We start from the raw sequence: 19462 nt of genomic DNA, 5'->3' as shown, positions 1-19462 counted from the left end.
CACCGACCGCTGTGAGCACCAATCACACCAACGCTTCCAACTTGATTTATAGAGCTTATGAGTGTTGGGGGCCCAAGCCTCATTGAAGAATCTGGTAGCGTCTCCCGATAAGCCTTGGATTTTCCAGTGTTCCCCGAAATTCTCCACGCTACTAGCAGGAGCTGGCCCGACATTACTAGAGGATGAGGCTCCCGTAGAGGGTCCAGCAACAGGTTCCAAACATGTGGAAGGAGGAGCAGTGACGAGCAACTCATCTCCAGAAGAACTGGGAACCACGCTTGAGCCCTCCAAAGAGGGGTTATTAGAATGAGTTCCGAAGAGAATAGACGGGCCCGGGCTAGAACTCGGGGGATCATCAGGAAAGGTGGAAATGCATAGCATAGCAGAGGAGGCCAGACCTGAAGGAACGCATCCGTGGCTAGGGCTTCCGGATCTTGCCTCCAACTGTAGAACTAGGGAACCTGGGTGTTGAGACGGGAGGTAAAAAGGTCCAGATGACAAGTCCCCCAAATTCGGGACAACCTGCGAAATATCCGAGGATGAAGCCTCCAATCGCTGAAATCTCGCAGATGGCGAGAGTTCCAGTCCGCAATTAGGTTGCGGGAGCCCGACAGGTATTCGGCAATAACTGTGATCTTGCGGTCCAAGCAAAGGTACCAGAAATCCTTCGCAATTTCTGAGAGTAGTCTGGATCTGGTACCCCCCAGTTTGTTCACATAACGAACTGCTGATACATTGTCCATTCTGAGAAGAATGCAACAATTCGTTTGGAGAGGAGAGAGACATCGAATTGCGAAAGAGCCCACCAGAAGCTCCAGGCAATTGATGTGGAGAGACAATTCCTTCGGAGACCAACGACCCCCTGTTGACACTGAACCGCAACGGACTCCCCAACACCAGGGGCTGGCATCTGACTCTATCACAACATCGGGAGTCCACCCGAAGAGCACACGGCCGTCCCAGGATTCCATGTGGTCCAGCCACCACATCATCTCTGTCCGGGCTTCCTCTGAAAGAGGGACGTGATCTGAGTACCGAAGACCCTTCTGGAGGTGACGGATTTTGAGGCGCTGAAACGCACGATAATGTAATGGACCCGGAAATATCGCCTGGATGGAGGAAGACAGAAGACCCACAATCCGAGCCACTGAGCACAAAGAGACTGTCTCTTGGGTGAGAAGTAACCTCAAGTCCCTCTTGATGGATCTGATCTTCTGACCTGGCAGAAGTAACTGACATGAGATTGAATCTATTTGAAAGCCCAGAAAATCCATAGTTTGAGATGGAGAAAAATTTGACTTTAGGCGATTCACTAGAAAACCCAAAGACTGTAGAAGATCCACTGACCATTGCAAATGTGATTGAAGAAGAACAGGACAGTGAGCCAAGAGGAGAATGTCGTCTAGGTAGACAATTAACCGAACTCCGCGGGATCTAAAGGATTCCATCACAGGACGAAGGAGCTTCGTGAAGCACCACGGAGCGGAAGAAAGGCCGAAAGGAAGGACCTTGTACTTGTACCAACTGCCCAACCATTGGAACTGAAGGTAGCGACGATGAGGAGCATAAACTGGAACTGAGAGATAGGGATCCTTTAGATCCAGTCGAACCATCCAATCTCCCTCTTGAAGAAGGTCTCTGAGAAGATGGATGCCCTCCATCTTGAAATGGCGATAGACGACGCCACCGTTGAAGTCTTTTAAGTTGAGAACTAAACAAGACCCTCCCACTTTTTTCTCCACAAGAAAAACATTGCTTACTAAACCCTGGGGATGAGGAGACATTGGAACGATGGCCCCTTTGGTTAACAGGGAAGAGATTTCTGTGGTGATAACCTCCTGATCTGGTCGGGAAAAAACAAGAGGGCGTGGCCGGAGATGCTGGTGAGGGCGAGAGTAAAATTCTATCTTGTACCCTTGCACCGTCACCAGCACCCAGGCATCGTTTGAGATCAAACACTAATTGTGAAGAAAAAACTGAATCCTTCCCCCCAAAACCACATTGGAAGCGAGAATCAAGCTCACCTGATGCGGAAGAATCTGGACGTCCTCCTTGGTTACTGTTGTAACTGCCCTTGCCATACTGCCCTCTGCCTTTTCTTGAAGGGTAGAAGGAAGATTTGTTGGAGGAGTTGCCCTGTCCTCCTCTGTGGGACTTATTACCCCGTTGAGCGGCTGGTCAGACACACGGCCGGACGAACGTCCCCTGCCGAAAACCGGGCGGAAGGCCCGTCTCAGGTTCCCTTGAGCTTTATCGAGCCCGCTGAAGGTCGAAACAAACTTAGTAAGTTCTTTGAGAAAAGGTGCTCCGAAGAGCAAACCTTGAGCCTGGGGGCCAGATTCCGAAGTTGCCTAATCAGTGAGGTGCGGATCAAGCTTCATCAAAATGGAGCGACGTCGCTCCGCCGACAAGGCACAATTAGCATTTCCCAGAAAACAGACAGCCCGCTGGGACCAACCAATTAACTCATCTGGGTCAATCAGAGTGCCAGACTCCTTTGCTCTGTAACCCAAGTCCAGTATCTTAGTGAGTGGGCCCAACAAATCAAGAAGTTTGTCCTGGCACGAACGCCACGATCTAAACCCTTAGTAGGGTCCTTAGAGTACTTGCGCATGTATGTGACCATGGTAGGGTCTACATCTGGCGTGGAAGCTAACTTGTCTGTAAGGTCAGGGAGAGGGCATTCTGAGCGTAAACGAACTCGCACATCCTTTTCAAAAGGGCTACGGATGTGGGACTGGACATATTCTGCCACCTCGGGGGATGGCAACCAAGCAGAGGAATTGGGGTGAATAATGTCCGCAGGATTAAATGTCAATACCTTGGGTGAAGATGTCGCATCGACATAGTGCTCCTTCCGAGATTTCTTGGATGGGGGGGCTTTGCAGGCTCAGAGGACGTGGATGACGAAGAAGACCCATCATCTGTGTCGGACGGAGGATCCGAACGGGCAGGCGCAGCATGTTTCCTCGATGAAGGAGCAGAGAGGGTTTTGGCCAATTTAGCAAATTTGGATTTGTGAGGGTTTTTTGGCAATTTTTTCTGCGACCAGAGGTAGGAGGCACCCAACCCTGTTGGGCTGTATAATCAGAGAGATGCCTTTTTAGTGGCGCAATCACCTGAAACAATGCCTGGCCCATAAATTCATCAAGGGACGCAGAAGGCTCATCCTCCTCATAATAATCCTCACCTTCATCATCATAATATTCTGAGTAGCCGAGGGCTATAAAAGACACAATATAACATAACATATTCCACCATGGTGACAAAGACCACCAAATAATGCCCACAGGAAGGAAAAGTGACAAGTTTTAGAACTTATCCAAGGCAAAGCCAAATTGAGGGAGTGGTACCCCTAGTGCAAGTCAAAAGAACTCAGGGAAAACCTGACCAACAAAGTTCAATATGAAGTGGAGGGAGGACTCGCACTATAAACACACCAGCAAGATTCAGCCACTCTAGGCAGAGCCTATGCTATATTTATACAACCCTCCAATTATAAATGAAAGAGGGCGTCAGGGAGCTCAAGCGGCAGCACCAACAGGGCAGGCGTCGATGAAAACACCAGATGTTTCCTCCGTGTGAGGCAAGCTGACAGCTGAGGAAAAAATACACGCCTTCGCCGGGCGTGTAAACAAAGCTTTCGCGCATGCGCAAAAGCCGCTGCTGAATAGGGAGAGACGCGCGAGGAAGCGCGTCTCCGCCAGCTCCAACTCCCGCTCCACACAGGCACAAACACAATGCGGAACGCGTTGAAATAACAAAGAAGGTAACCCACGCTCCAAAAAACGGCACAAGAGGCATATGAGGTCAGCGACCCCGAACCAACACGCCGAGTGGCGAGGAAAGAGCGCACACAGCGCAAAACCCAGTACAAGTCGAAGACAAGTAAGCGTTGCAAATATAAAGTAGCACAATGCATAAACAATAATGTAATAATATAAAGGCACTTAACTGGCTGCGAAGCAGCAAAGAAAGAGGAAGTGTTCACCTCTATGACCCTTTATATACTCTCACATACTCTATGCTTACCCAGGGTTTTTGGGTAATGTAGTTTGTTATTTCTTTACTGCGTACTGATTGGCTGCTGTGTTTTTCAGTAAAGAAATTGAGAAAGCATAATCGGAGCCTCCGTCCTGCCATAGAATTCAGCTACAGTACGCCCCTCCACACATCTCTGTGAAATCAAATCTATAGGCATTTTCAGTATTCAATATGTATCAGTATCTCCCTTTAAGAAAGTGGGTTACTGGTGGGGGGAGGGGGGCAAACCCCTACTCGAGCAGAAACCACAATCCTAGGCAGGGTGTAGTCACAAGCAAACCCCCAATTAACCTGTGCTGAACCCTCTGGTATATTGGCACAGAGTAGTCAGGCTTAACTCAGAGGCAATGTATAAAGTATTTATGCAGTACTTCAAACAGTAATAAAGTGAAAACATAACACTAGCAAAACACCACACCAATTTAATAATATGGAGTTAATTTTCATAAATAACTCAAGACTAAAACGACAAAAATCCAGTCATAGAGTCAGAGATATGCAACTTTAAAGATTTAAGTGAAAATAGTGGCTAAAAGCACGAAGTGTCAATTGTGGTTATCTGGTCTTGCCAGACTGGGACAAAGTTACAAGTTCAGGCTGCCCGCAATAGAGCGCAGGTCAGCTACATTGACTCACTTGAGTCCACCAATCACAGCAGAGGTGATGGGAGGTCTGGGCAAGGAGATGTGTCACACAGCTGCGCGTCAAACAGTGGTGGACCAGGGAAGTTATGAAGTGCAATGAAATGTCCTTGTGTGGAGATACATTGTGCAGCTGCGATTCCAACAGGCTACATTGGGTGAGGCAATGTCTTTGTGTAGAGATGCATCACACAGTGGCGGTTCTGATGAGCTGAGATGGGTAAGGCTTAATCCTTACATTGAGCATCAGAGGTGATGCAGCTGTTCTGCAGGTGATGCACTGCGCAAATGATGTGTCAGTTCTGCTGAATTCACAAACAGGCTGGTAGAGCACCTTCAGGTACACTTCCAAGGGTCCATGACTGGGGTGGCACCACTGGAGAGGGTGGACAGGGTACTCCACCACTTTTGTGAGAAAGTGTCCTGCCGCCAAACTGTACATGAGCAACTAAATCTGAACTTTCACTGGAAATTTCCTGAAGGTCACAATCTGACAACCTAGGGGTCAACACATCCACAAGTAATCCTTTCATGGAAATAGGACAGACACTTAAAATTTGCATGAAAGGATTGTGCTGCCATGCCTCTGCAGGTACTCTAGTCTCGGCGGTGCCCTGGGTAAGAGCCTGTATGGAGCGCTTAGTCAAACTGTCCAGCTATCCACAGTCTAGCAAAGACGTTGATCAAGGCTGCTTTAGAAGGACCGAAGTGCAGAGTATCAAACTCAGGCAGAAAGAGAGAGGAGAGTGATTACGGGTTGAGACAATTACATTTTTGTAGAATGTACCATGGAGAAAAACATCTCTTCAGCAGACATTGCAAGTTAGTCTCACACCTTGATGCACAGTTCCACATTATGGCAGTCTCACACTCAAGAATCTTACTTCATCTATTGAAACATTCACTTTTGATGCCCAACCATCAAATCTTGTTTGCGCCAGACCTAGTTTTTTCTCTTTTTCATTCTTTGTGAATCATGCCTGGACCTTCAGGTGAAACCCGTATCTCCGAGAGGAGTAAGACACAACTACTCACAGAACAAAATTTGTATAAGAGTACCCAGGTGTCCTTTAGGCATTGGGCAATATTGGAACGATTGGGAATTGTCCCTACTGCATTCTTCAGTAAATTCACTTGTTTCTAATTTATTTTTATTGCTTTTGGGGAAGCTGATAAAAAAAGTCCCTCAGCCAAGGACTGGATATGCTTTACTTTCACAAGGGCAAAGCAGTGGTTCGCTGCTTCTAATGCACAGTGTGGGATACATAGTGTCAATTGTTGTCAGAACAATATTTCAAGTTTCACAAATGAGGTAGCCATGAGGTAGTCACTATTGATGAATGAATTATATGTAATAGTTGATTGTAGTTATTCAAAAACATTCATCCAACATCCCGAAACTGATGCACCAAGAAGGATAAGGATTGGACTGTATATCCCAAAATGTGTATTTGGAGCCACAAATCAATGCCCTGACCTTGCATATGTGAAACACTACACTTGAGAAAACTATGAGTTTATCACAGGGAGAATGGAAACACAAAAGTGCAGGTACTCACTGTCATAGAGTACTTGTTGGCTGCCAAGAAGCATAAAATGTATTGCATCCATACCGAGAAGTGCAAGTACTCTCCCTTTCAAATTTAACAAATGCAGATGATCAGTTCAAGACAGTACCTGCCTGCTGAAAGCGTTGATTCTGTGTAAATCGTTTACCCCTTTGTGCCTCGACAATGTTGCAAAGTCAACACTCTGGGCTCGATTCCGATCCGGTAAAAAAAATCCCCCGTACGAATCGTATTCGTAGCCGAATCCGTACGACTCGTAAACACACCGTACGACCCGGCGAGTACGACCCGGACCGGGTGATCAGGACGCTATTCGTACGGTCCGCGTCAGGTAAGGGCGATTTGTACGGAAAAGCGCTCAATCACATACACACCGTACGGCGCGTACCCCCCATGATCGCCGGGGTACGTGCCGTACCCCTGCGATCATGTGGGGTACGCGCCGTACACCCAGCGTACACGGGGTGCGCACAGTACACCCACCGTACATGGGGTACGGTGCGTACCCCATGTACGCTGGGTATACGCCACGTACCCCACATGATCGCAGGGGTACGGCGCGTACCCCAGCGATCATGGGAGTACGCGGCGTCCCCGGGGGGGGCCTTCTGTACTTGTTTCGGCCCGAACTATGCGTTTACGGCTGTTTCCAGCTCCCGTAAAAAAAAGGGTCGTACGTTGCGTACCCGACACGAATCGTACTTGCTGGGTCGTAAAAACCAGCCGCGAACCGTTGCGACGTCACGTACAGCGGGTTCCGAGTGAGACTCGTACGGATATTTTAGTCGTACGGAGTCCTGTACGACTCGTACGGTCTTTGGCTCCTGGTATGGATCGTACTTCGTCGTACGTATGGGGACGTGTGCGGGTACGATTCGTACGGGGAAAATTGCTCCGTACGATGATTCGGAGCGCATTTTACCGGATCAGAATCGAGCCCTCTGTGTGAAGATTCCGTAACGTGAACACTTTTGGGAAGAACTTTCCTTCAAAAATCATATTTGTGGGCAAATTCTCCTTTTAAAAGTAGGTATTGACACATATTTTTCCCTGCAAAACTTTTATTTATAGAATTTTTTCTGCAAACAAAACTTTGCAACCACAAAACTTTGCAAAGGTTGAGACATTTTGAAAAAAGTCACAAAACTTGCAGAAAGAAGACATTTTCCCAACGTTGCACTTTTTTGCTCTGTACCCGTCTCAAAAAATTGTGAGTGCTTGTTATGTGCAAGTAATGAACACTAAATGCCTGCTCTGTTCCTCATTTTGTCACATTGCCATTCACAGATGTGCTGGTGCAGTCCCATTAGAGCGATTTGAGAGCTGTATGAGAGAGCAAATCAGCCTTAATGAGTGGCGCTGAGTTTGTTATTGGGAAAATATTCCAAACAGAGCATTGCTCCTGAAACCGCCTGAAATGATGTTAATAGCATATACAATAAAAAGGAAGGTCAAGGGCTGTAAGACTGCACCTTATGATCTTTCTATGTAATGTATATCCAGGCAGTTCGCCATCAGCAGAGCTTTGGCCAATAAGTGGGTGGTGGTAGGGCAGGTAAGCAATGTTGTGGGAGGGGTGAGCAGGACGGCACAGGGATAGCAAGTGACCTATGAAGGTGTGAGGCAATCTGGTAACCATGCACTTGCCTGGCCAATCAGGAGGAACGTTGGACGTGCTGGGATGGACAACCCATAGCAAACAATGAGTGAAATCGCTTCTGCGTAAACCAAGCACCCAAAGGCCGGAGAATGAGAACCAATGCACCAATAAAACCCCTGCATTTCTAAGTGCCACAACGACCAATAAATGGCAATTCATGGGCATGCCAAAAGCCAACAGAGACAATACAACATGTCTTGCAGACAGTGCATGTGCGCTGCTTAGGCTCGACCTAAACATTAGTTTAGTTTCCACCTGCAGGATCCAATACACTTTGCTCTGTGCAAAGCATTCTCAGCAGAGATCAAACTTATTGCACCAGGATATTCAGGTGTTGCCGGGGACACTTGTGTTGCAGCATTATAATTATCAATGCTTGTAGATGCAAATGAGATTGAAAAAGGGTGGCTTGGTGAATTGATTAACCATTTGTTTTGGGTAAGCATAGGTAATTAAAGGATGACTCAGCTCTATTTAGACAACACTTTTATGCCTACAAGAACAGAGTTTTCCCTCCAAGGTGCTGGAAATATGTCAGAGTCAAGCAAGGTCATCTATACAGATGAACATATTAATACGTTATTGGCTATTCCCTCATTTCATTGGCACTAATACTACAAAAAACGAATAGAAGCAAGATGAAACAGACGGGAAATATATTGATATGTGATTCCATTTGATGAGAAGCACAAATAGTGTCTAGCCAAAGAGCGATGATATCAAATAACAAAATTACTATATGAACAAAGAGCATTATATATCTTTACGTAACAGTTGGATGATCATATATCTCAGGTTTGATTTTTACCAATTTGTTATAAATTGAGTATAATTTTCCAATCTCTTTAGTGGTTATTTAGGACGCCCAATGCTGTAGCATTGCTAACAGCAGCAGCATTCAATCTTCTACTCTGTTTATATGCATCTGTGCTTTCACAGAACAGCCTAGGCTTGCCACAGCAAATTAAGGAGCATTTCAAGGGCATCCTTCTGGCCCACTAGAGAAAGGTCTGTCACTATCCAACCACATATGTGGCAAGCTGCGAGGAGCATCCCCCAAGGAATGTGGTCCCACCGGGAGAGTGGGTTTCTTGGTTCAAGACCAAAACTTGAGAACTACATTCTGTTCCTAGCAGTCATACACTGACTAGATTCAGCAACCTGGAGTCACATTACTGACCAACTAGCACAACTTCATAAAACAGATGCTAAGAGACAGGGCAGTATTATGCCTGCTCCTTACCTCTATGTACCGATGCAGAGCAGCATTCCAAATCACATAAGGGAACATTGCTCTGCTAAAGCAATCATCCCAGCACCTCACACACTAATCATATCTGAACTTTGAATATTGACTATTCTAAATAATAAACAAGTACACTGTTCAACGAAGAGAACACATATACAAATCATTAGTCACTATTAGTTGCTATTCATATCTGTACTTAGTTACTTAGTACTTACTATTAGTTACTATTTGCATCTGCACTTAGTTCTTATTTCACCCATCAGTTTCACTACTAAGTATATTTTACAAACAACAGGTTTATTTTTTGGTTTGCTGACTATTGCTTTTATGAGTTTTTTTCAGAAAAATACTGAATATTTGTTATTTTTTGTAATGCATGTAAATATTAAACAGCCCTTTCATTCAGATCTCATTGCTTTTTTTTTATTTCTTTCAGAGCCCAGGTCAGGAGAAATAAGCATGCCAGGACTGTTAAGTTCAGGTAAGTGTAGAACAAACTGTTTACTGTCATATATGAGCGCTCCTGTAGTGATGTTTTTTTCAGAGTAAGCCACCTTTTCTTAATAACTTAGAATCCATTAAATGGATCTGAACAAACCTTACATAAAAAATGTATCTGAAGGGCAACTTTTGTGCAGATCGTGCTGGAGGGATTACACGCGGTGAGAGCACAAAGGAGACATGTTCCATTTTAAATGAGCTCTAACTATTGTATATTTACCAATTGGAATGATGTTTGCACTGTGCTTTGTGCCTGATCATTAATAAAAAAAGTTTTTTTTAAAGACATGTCCCATTTTACCATCTATAGAAAAAGACATTAAAATAATTATTCCAAGCATGCATGAAATTAGAACTTTAATCAGGGAAGTAACTTTGATTCTTTCAATGTAAATCAGTAGTATTTGAGACATTTTAGACTATTTGTGTACCTGAATTTAAAAAGTATGAAAATGTAATATGATAAGGGATCTTTTTCTCTGATCAATTAGGTTGGGCCTGTAGACCCAAAGCTGGGTCAGTAGTCCTGAAAACTCTGATTGGCAGGGCACAGCTCTGAAAAATATGTTGCAGCTGCCATTACACAGTATGAGGTTTGGTCCTGCATCACCATAAATGTAAAAAAAAATGAAGTAGCTAGAAGGGGTGACGGGGATCAGCCCCTCATCCAGTGGCTCAAATGTGGGGGATAAAAAGAGACCACACAGACAAAATTTTACAAAACTATTTTGTCAAAGGGGGTTTGTGGACTGTGAATGAGATCTAGGACCTGGTCTCGGAATCTACAAACTCCAAGCCAAGGATTCTTGGACCCGTGTTGGACCTCTCTAATGGAACATGTTTACAGACCTGCAGGAGGTCTAAATGGGCATGCAAGTGTCTAAGTGTTTGCAAACCCACGATGGTTTTCATAACCCCCTAAATTTAAACCAACAATAATACAAAAAAATAACAAATTTAAGGTGTTTGGAGCAGGGTCTCACCACCAGCCAGACGCTGGAGCCAACACCCACCATGGGCAGAGGTGGGAATACTTTCATAGAAATTGGATATAGTATATCACCATACCCCATAAAGTCCCTGAACTACTGAAGTTAAAGTGAAGTTAATGATCGTATTGGTTATAACATCTTAATATATTATTTAAAAACTTCTAAAATTGACCTGACACACCATAGTTAAAGTAAATTTCAGGTTACAAAAGAAAATTAAACCTAAAACACACAGAAGTTTTCCAGTTATGGGTAGCTCCAAAACCTGTAACTTGCAGAACAGCCAAGCAGGCTATAACTTGTGCATCAAATGCAAATCACCTGACTTCTCAATATTTGTACCAATAAGTAACTACACCTAAAACTCAAACAGATGTATTTAAACTTTGGTGGCCAGTATACTCAGCTTCAAAACATGGCTGATGTCCCATCCACCGTATTACAAGTGCATAAGGCTATAATGCGCTTGTCATGCTTCAGACAGAACTTCCGCTGTGTGATTTGATTAAGTATCCCATTTGCCAAACTCTTACTAAGGCCCAAAGTCATTAAATAACAATACACACTAAAACCATTAAGTAAAGCTTTGTTAATAGTTGTATTTTATATAGCTACTATCACGCCTATGCAGAGCACTGGAGTGTTTGCCTACATGGCAGCAAGGCACGCCTTATAGCAAGCGGTTGGAAGGGTGTTGTCTTTGTGTTTTATCCGATGTGGGAAGTGTTTCCATGCCATGTATGATGACCGCATAGGTGCGGTTAGTGTGTAATAGGTTACAGCGCTTAGAATAATGGTTGTTGAGGAGGTGTGAGAGGCAGACAAGCAGTTTATGGCTTTTGATAAGATGGCAGCTTTGAGCAGCTCTACAGTATTTCTTACCATTAAAGTCTACTTAGGTGGTTCCTGCACTGGGTTGTCAAACTATATATTTTGGTAAAATTGTTTTTCATGAGCAGTTGTTTAATTGACAGTGTTAATGGTAATGTGAATTGTAATCTGACCTGTAAGATCATTTATGACATTCTTAGTTAATTCAGTTGCATCAAGGGTGTGATACTGAGCATTACTGTGTCTGTAATAATTGTGTTTTTAAGAGAACTTCAGAGGTTATTTTTTAAATATAGGGTAAGATAATATAACCAATCTGAAAATTATAACTTTACTCTATTAAATATATATGCTCTTTATTACTATTGTTGAGTGTGGAGGGGGGACATTTCAAGTGGGTTATGATGCCCCTCTCCTCCCTCAAGAATGATATTAGCATGTAAATCTAAATGTAAGTGTAAATTACCAGGTAAATAGCAACAAAGGGGCATATTATCAAGGGGGTTTATCTCTGCTTTTTTGGCTTCAAAAGCCAAGAAAGCGGAGATAAAATTATCTCCCTAGTACCTAGCTGTCGCTAACACCAGTTAGCGACAGCTAGTAGGAGATAGCGACCATCTTGGGCCCCGTTTTGCATGTCAGTTATATTTATCACTAATGACATGCAAAGTGGGCGTGCCAAGATGTTAGCCACTGGAAACAGTCGCTAACATCACTATCTCCTATTACCAACTTTTGGAAATATTCGCGCTAAGCGCGATTATCTCCAAAAGCTAACACCTGCCCCTGAGCAGTTCTTAGCCATGTTATCCAATGGTAGGTGGATAACATGGCTAAGAGCATTAGCTCGGTAATGCATGAATATCGCTGACTTTTCAGCGATATTCATGCATTTCGGCCGATTTTTATCGCTTAGGAGATAAACCTTGATAATAGCAAGGTTCCTAAGCGATAAAAATCGCCGCAGCTCGGCGATAAAAGTATCGCCGCTAAACCAACATAGCGATAATTATCGCTAGTTGTTGGTAATATGCCCCAAAGTGTGTTGCACCGAGGTGTAGGGGGAGATCCTCACAAGTAAATATACACATGTATTTTTCCATTTGTCAATCAGCCCCATAATATTCACGCTGTCTTGCCATTTTCATGGTAAATTGTCCAAAACTGCTGACATTTCTGCTTTGACAAGAGGGCTGTTTTAATTGGGGGCCAATTGTTGAAGAAATGGTGAATAAGTGAAGAGGGCTGCTGGCATTTTTGAATTAATACAGTACGTAAATAATGGGTTGCCGGCAACTACCATTAGGAGGTTTCTGGTGAGTAAGTATGGGCGGAAAATCCGTTCCGCTCGCGGATTTTGCGGATTTTCGGGAAATTCGCAATCCGCGAGATTCGCGAATCTCCCGCAAAATCCGCAAATCCGCGAGCAGCGGATTTTGCTCGCACTGCTCGCACTGTTCGCGTGAGTTCACGCCCCGCGAATAAGTGCAAAATTGCAGAAATACGATCTTAGCAAAACTGAAAGTAACTACTTACCAGGTTCAAAAGTTTAGGCTCATCATTAGTAGCCATTTCCTGTAGTGCTTCCTGAGGGGCCCCTCCAGAGTTCAGTTGCCAGTTGAAACTATTATGTGACCCTGCTCTGAACCTCAGAATAGTTACACATATGCCACAAAGGTCCTGAATTACAGCTAAGGGAGACAAGCAGGAGCCAGGCTGGAAGTTAAAATCCATTAATCAGCCCCTAATTCATTATTGTCAGTTGGGGCAGGGCAGGTGTTGTAACTAATTTTGCAACAATGAAAGCACTTAGCAAGTGCAAAAGATCACTAATCAGGGCGCACTAAGGAAGCAGGTGCCAGCTAAAAAAATATTCTGTGACACATTAATCAGCCCCAAATTAATTCAGGTCACTTGAGGCAGGGAAGGTGTGCTTTGCTTTGCCGAAAATAATGTACACTGGACAACCAGAGGGTGTGGTGATGAAACAGAGGGTGGCATGGGTGGGCCAGAGGGTGGCATGAGTAGTCAGAGAGTGGCAGTGGTGACAGAGAGTGGCAGTGATGAAGAAGAGTGTCCCAAACAGGCTGGACACGTAGAAACAACAAGTTCGCAAAACTTGCGACCCGACAGGTAAGTTCGCAAACTGCGAAATTGTAAAAACCCTCGCGAACTGGCAGAAACACGGGAGAACACAAAAAAAAAAATCCGCAAATTCGCGGGAATTCGCGGATTTTGCGGATTGCGAATCCGCAAATCCGCAAAATTCGCGAACGCGAGATCCGCAAAATTCGCCCATGCTTACTGGTGAGGTCATAATCCAAGACACCAATGCTGGAGTAGTGGTTCATTGGTGTCACCAGAAGCCTAGATGACATTTTGAACTTTTAATCAGTGATGTCATTTGAGATGTCATCAGTGATGTTATCAGTAATGTCACTGACCATGTCATGAATGATGTAATATGTGACATCATCAGCAGTGCATTGCGGGCGCGCGAGTAATAGTTAGCACAACTAACTATAACAGAGGGATTTCTATGGTTTTGGACGAGTAAAATGTCCAGCTAACTATAACACTCATGAAACCTATGCTAATTCCTCACTATACCATCTCTGAAACTTATGTTTTTTTCAGTGAATTTCAAAGGTTTTTTAAATGCTAATTTCTAAGTATAACGTCTCTGAAATCTATGTTTTTTTCAGTGAATTTCAAATGTTTTATAATTGCTAATTTTTAGGTGCAATAGTAGTTATACCTTTTTTTGTACTGAATTTCTACAGTTTTTAACTGTTTATTTATAATATTTCATTTATTAAACATTATATATTTTTTCAGAAAATTGCAAAAAAAATTAAAAATAAATTTAAAACTGAAATATTTTTAATTATTTCGTTTTTTTGTATTTTAATATATTTATATCATTTTCATTTTAAAACATTTTTTCAATTTTTTTTTGGGTGTCGCGCACCCAAAGCGTACCTACCACAGTGGGTCCGTGTATTCTAGCTGCCATTTTGGAAAAGTCATGAAGGATCCACATATGTTGAGCAAAAAGTGCGTGGTTTTTTTTCAGTTACATCATATACGTGCAATGTTACGTGGTGTGCGCGACCGGTATGAGACCAGTCTGCGACTCCTGCTCCGGCACATTCGCGAAACGTGTGTATTACGGTACGCAACGCTTGTGTCGTGGCGGCCCCACGTGACATCATGTACGTGTTGGGGCGTGCTGGGTGAACGACTGCTGCAAAAAATGTTATGTTCTAAAATGATATGTACTTGTCTTTAATGTACATATTAGGGCAAAAGATTATCTAAGGTATTCATCAAAATAATATATTTCTACTTGTAATAAACTTATATTATTTTTAAATATATTTTCACGAAGTCGCGTCTGCTGCGCGCTTCGTGAGCGCACGGTGCACGGATCCCATGTGACCTAAAAAAATGATTTGATTGGTTCATACCATTTCCCACTGTAACTATTGAAGGACCCCACCCATTTTAATTATTCTGTTTGGAGCAGTTGATAGATATCTCTTCTTCTTCCAGAGCTGGTTTTGGAATTTATTTGGTGTTTTTTAAAAATTGCATTGGAGAAATACCATCTCGTTCGCAAGCTCCTCATCTCCTCATCATTCTTCAGATGAAGATATCTTGGAGGAAGATCCACCCAAGCAGAGGACAGAATCAGTGGTATGGACATTTTTCACCTTTCCTGCAGGAGAAAAAAAGGTCAGCGCAAAAAAAGTCACATGCTTGCTGTGTGACAGGGTCCTGTCGCGAGCCAGTGACAAGAAATACTCCTGTGGAACAGAGAGTATGTATAAACATCTGCGCACCATTCACCCGAAGAATCTGGCACGAGAAGAATTGAGGTGTGTAGTAAAAAATCCACCACCAAGCATTGCTAGCACCTCCGGAGCGTCCACTTCGGCACCACCAGTAGACATTCACCCAGAGTTAGCTTTTCTGCAGCAGCACTGCACTAAGTGCAAAACCATCATCTGTTATGGCGAACAGTCAGTGGACGCTATTTGTGCAGCTCAACGGAACCGCAAATGCAAATATATAATTTTTTTTATTTTTTCTAATCATGTTGAATTCCAAAAGCTAACTGTTTATTTATTTCTTTTTTGTTCAATTTTTAAAAAACACCCACAAAATTACAACATTTTTAAAAAACTACAAAAAAATTAGAAAAAAAAACATGAAAAAAAAGTTCAGAACTACCTTATCTGGTTTTAAAAAAACACTATAATTGCATGGTAACATCTGAAAGTTTGGTTGAATGTATGTGTAGCGCATGATTGACTGAAAGAATGCATTAGTACTGTATGGTGAATTTATAGGAGCAGTTCTATGCGTAAGTGCTGCTGCGTGACACTGCAAGCCCGTTAGCTGCAACGCACTTCAGCACTGCTGAAGCACAGGGATGTGACATATTTACATGAATATGTCGCAATTCTGTGCTCCCTTTGCACTAGCACACAAACTGCAGCCATGCAGTGACGCAGGCCCCCCTGCACTCTGGTGCAAGGATATCTGTATTGTCGGGAGATTGTTTTTGTACAGGAAGGGACTACTTCCTGCACAAAAACAATCACTAAAGGCATTTCCCTCTTCAATGTGTGCTGTGGAATGCAGCATGCATTGAAAGAGGAAAAAACGAGTAGAAATGAAAACATTTTTCCTTGTTGTGCCTAGCTACAGCACCTCTAGGGTGTCGCACCATTCACACGTATCACAGATTTACACCTTCTCGTAAATCTTGAGATGTGTTATCCCATGGAAAGCCCCTTCAACGCAAAGTGCTGTGTTTGAATGGGTCGTATTTTCAAGGAGAGGAAAAGCCACGCAGGGTGGTTTTTCCTCTCCTTGTAAATATGGAGGAGTCCCCAGCGCCATCACTACATTACAAAAAGTGAAGTACTGGTGGCGCAGTGGGCTTGTAAATCTTCCCCATAAGTGCTTAGGTATTGGCAGAGTGATAAAATAAGAACATAGTGCTGAATGGGTGATTGACGAACTGCATGAGACTGACAGGATGTATCCTAGGCTGCATGAGTACTACTTCAGTAATTCAATTCAATTCAAAAATCTTTATTCGATTGTAGATAATACAATCATAAAAGTACAATTCATAAATACACATTTGAAAAGATTCCAGACAATTCATTTCATGTGGCATGTAAGAGGCACAGTATACAGTACAAAGAAAAAGATGGTACAGCGGGCACTATAAGCATGAGCAGTATTTAGTTAAAAACATAAATTACTATATTGTTTAAAAAGCACCTAAAACATTCGCAGCATGATTATCCATCCATACTTTTCCTAAAACAGATGGCTTTTTAAAAAAAGTTACAGACAAACAAGGTACAGTCGCAATTCAGTAGTTGTAGGTAGTAAAGTGCAGGTTTGATTTGTACAAAATTCAGTTTTTTAAGGTACGGTATAAGGTATAGTTTCCATGGGGTGGAATAATAGGGGCAGATAAAAAGAAAGTGTGCCAGATCTTGAGGAGACTTTCCGTCGCAGCCACAAGCTGGCAACACTTCACCCCGTTGAGCCCCACTTGGTACCGCCAGTAGGAGATGATATAAATCAAAACGGAACCTTATTAACAAAAACCGTTCATAGCTGGTCATAGGCCATGTCAAATAAGGTTCCATTTGTGGACAGGTTTTGACTAGTAAGTGTTTCCTAACACTGTCCTTCTGTATCTCAACCTCTTCTCTGGCAGTACATCTTAACAATAATATAGCATTTTTTACCGAGGTAACATCGGATTTTGTAATCAAGTTGGGAGCATAAAACAAATCAGAACGGCCAATTGCCGTCAAACAATCCTTTATATACTTCACCCACGGGACTTTGAACCTCCCGTCTAGCAATAAGGCTTCTTTCAGTAGGGCATGTCTGAGTGGAATGTCGGTATTAAGCCAACAATTCAGCCAACACAGAACCGGGTTTACTGCTATTCTATCGCCTAAATAGGGGACCCCCAACTCCTCATGTACAGAGTAGTTCCCAATACCCCTTGGCAACCTCAGTATCTTTTTCAGGACGTTATTTTCTGTAACCTCTAGGTCTTTTGTCTTACGATAGCCCCAGAGCTCGCTTCCATACCAGGCGACAGCAACACTTTTTGCCTGGTATAATTTGAGCAATGCGGCCGTAGGGCAGTTGCCGATTTTTTTTGCAAAGCCAAGTATGGCCGCATTTACCCGTGTTGTTTCGCCCTTCTTTTTGGACACTGCGGGCCCCACGATAATTTATGATCTAAGAGGACCCCAAGGTATGAAAAGGAATTAGTTGAAGGGATTTTCTCCCCATTTATGCTAAAGGAATCCGTTTTCTGGGTACCCTTTCCTGTTTTCATGACATAGGACTTGGAGTTGTTAATGCTTAGGCCACGTGACTCCATAAATTTAAAGAAGGAATTTAATAACTTCTGAAGACCGATTGCTGTTCTAGATATAAGAACAGCATCGTCTGCATAAAGTAGCACAGGCACCCCTTTGCGCTCAACAAAGGGTAATCTGCTTCAGTATTTAGAAGAAATTCCTCCAATTCGTTAATATACAGGTTAAAGAGGAATGGGGCCAAAATGCATCCTTGACGAACTCCCCGGTTTATTCTGAATTCGTCCGTTACTTTAAGGTCTTGGGTGTAACGGACGTTAGCTCTTGTATCCGAATGCAGATCGGCTAGAAAGTTGACAAGATTCCTCTCTACACCCATTCTTAGCAGGGTAGCCCATAATAAGCTTCTGTCCACGCAATCAAAAGCGGACGACAAGTCCATAAATGCCATGTAGACGGTTCCTTGTCTAGCCAGGGTATATTTAATTAAGATCAAATATAGGTTCAGGCACTGTGTAATAGTCGAATGGCCGGGTCTGAACCCATATTGTTTAGGTGATAGAATATTGTTATCTTTAGCCCATGTGGATAGCCTGTTAAGAATTACCCCCCCTACCACTTTAGCTACTGAATTTATTAAAGAAATCGGCCTGTAACATAATGGACTGCTGCGATCGCCCTTTTTAAAAACGGGGACTATAGTCGATAGACCCCACGTGTTTGGGCACCCCGTTATCACTGCTGCATTTACTACCGCCGTGAGAACAGGAGCCTAAAAGGGGATACTAGACTTGAACAGGTCCGGTGGTATACCATCCAGGCCCGGGGCCTTGTTGCTGGTTAGACCCTGAATCCCCCTTGCAACCTCATTAACTGTAAAGCATATTGGGTTCACAGATGGTATTAAAAAAGCATTTTCTGCCCAGTGCTCATTACTCTTAAAAATTGTACTAAAGTGAGTCACCCACTCCCCCTCTGAAATATTTGTACCAGGGACTGTGTCATTAGGGTTATCAAACAGGGGTTTGTTGATAATTTGCCAGAACTTGCTGCTGTTCCCCAGCACTGAAGGATCAAGGAGGGATTCTATGGTGTTGACCTTAATTTCCTTTTTTCTAACGGCTAATGCCTTCCTATAGGTCAGGCGAAGACTTTTTATCAGGTCAGAGTCTCTAGGTTTAATTTTTAGGGCATTCTTCAGATCCCTACTTGCCTTTGAGCAGTTGTGGTCAAACCATTTAGAATTTTTTCCACTTTGCCCCTTTGTTGGAGCTGTTAGCATGGAACCAATTTTTGAAACTAACCCCGCAAACCCGGTCAAAATATTCATGGGGGATGAGTCAAAAGATGAACATGCAGACAGCTCCTCCTCACATGCACTGTTTATTTTGGAATATAAAGTGTCTTGGTTTATCATTGTCCATTTAATGCGGCGTCTGCCATTTATACAACTCAACGTGCCTCGGTCATTGCGAGACATTCGTTTTGTGAGTAGAGACCCGCCCAAACTAATAACTAGGGGGTTATGATCGCTATAAACACTGAATAGGATAGTAAATTGCGAGACCCAATGTACAAGATCTGAAGATACTATTATATGATCTA

General features: G+C 43.2%; 1 protein-coding gene across 1 annotated transcript in view; it reads left to right on the top strand.

Moving 5' to 3' along the window:
- ARHGEF33 (Rho guanine nucleotide exchange factor 33) overlaps positions 1–19462 on the top strand; it is a 371211-nt gene that overhangs the window by 46242 nt on the left and 305507 nt on the right. The window contains exon 5 of the mRNA XM_086925777.1: positions 9599–9643. Within this exon, the coding sequence (XP_086781903.1) occupies positions 9599–9643 (45 nt within the window). The remainder of the gene's footprint in view (positions 1–9598; positions 9644–19462) is intronic.

Source organism: Lissotriton vulgaris, chromosome 6 (assembly GCF_964263255.1).
Source record: "Lissotriton vulgaris chromosome 6, aLisVul1.2, whole genome shotgun sequence".
NCBI lineage: Eukaryota > Metazoa > Chordata > Amphibia > Caudata > Salamandridae > Lissotriton > Lissotriton vulgaris.
The sequence above is the reverse complement of the archived record's forward strand: the minus strand, read 5'-3'. Positions and strand labels throughout refer to the sequence as shown.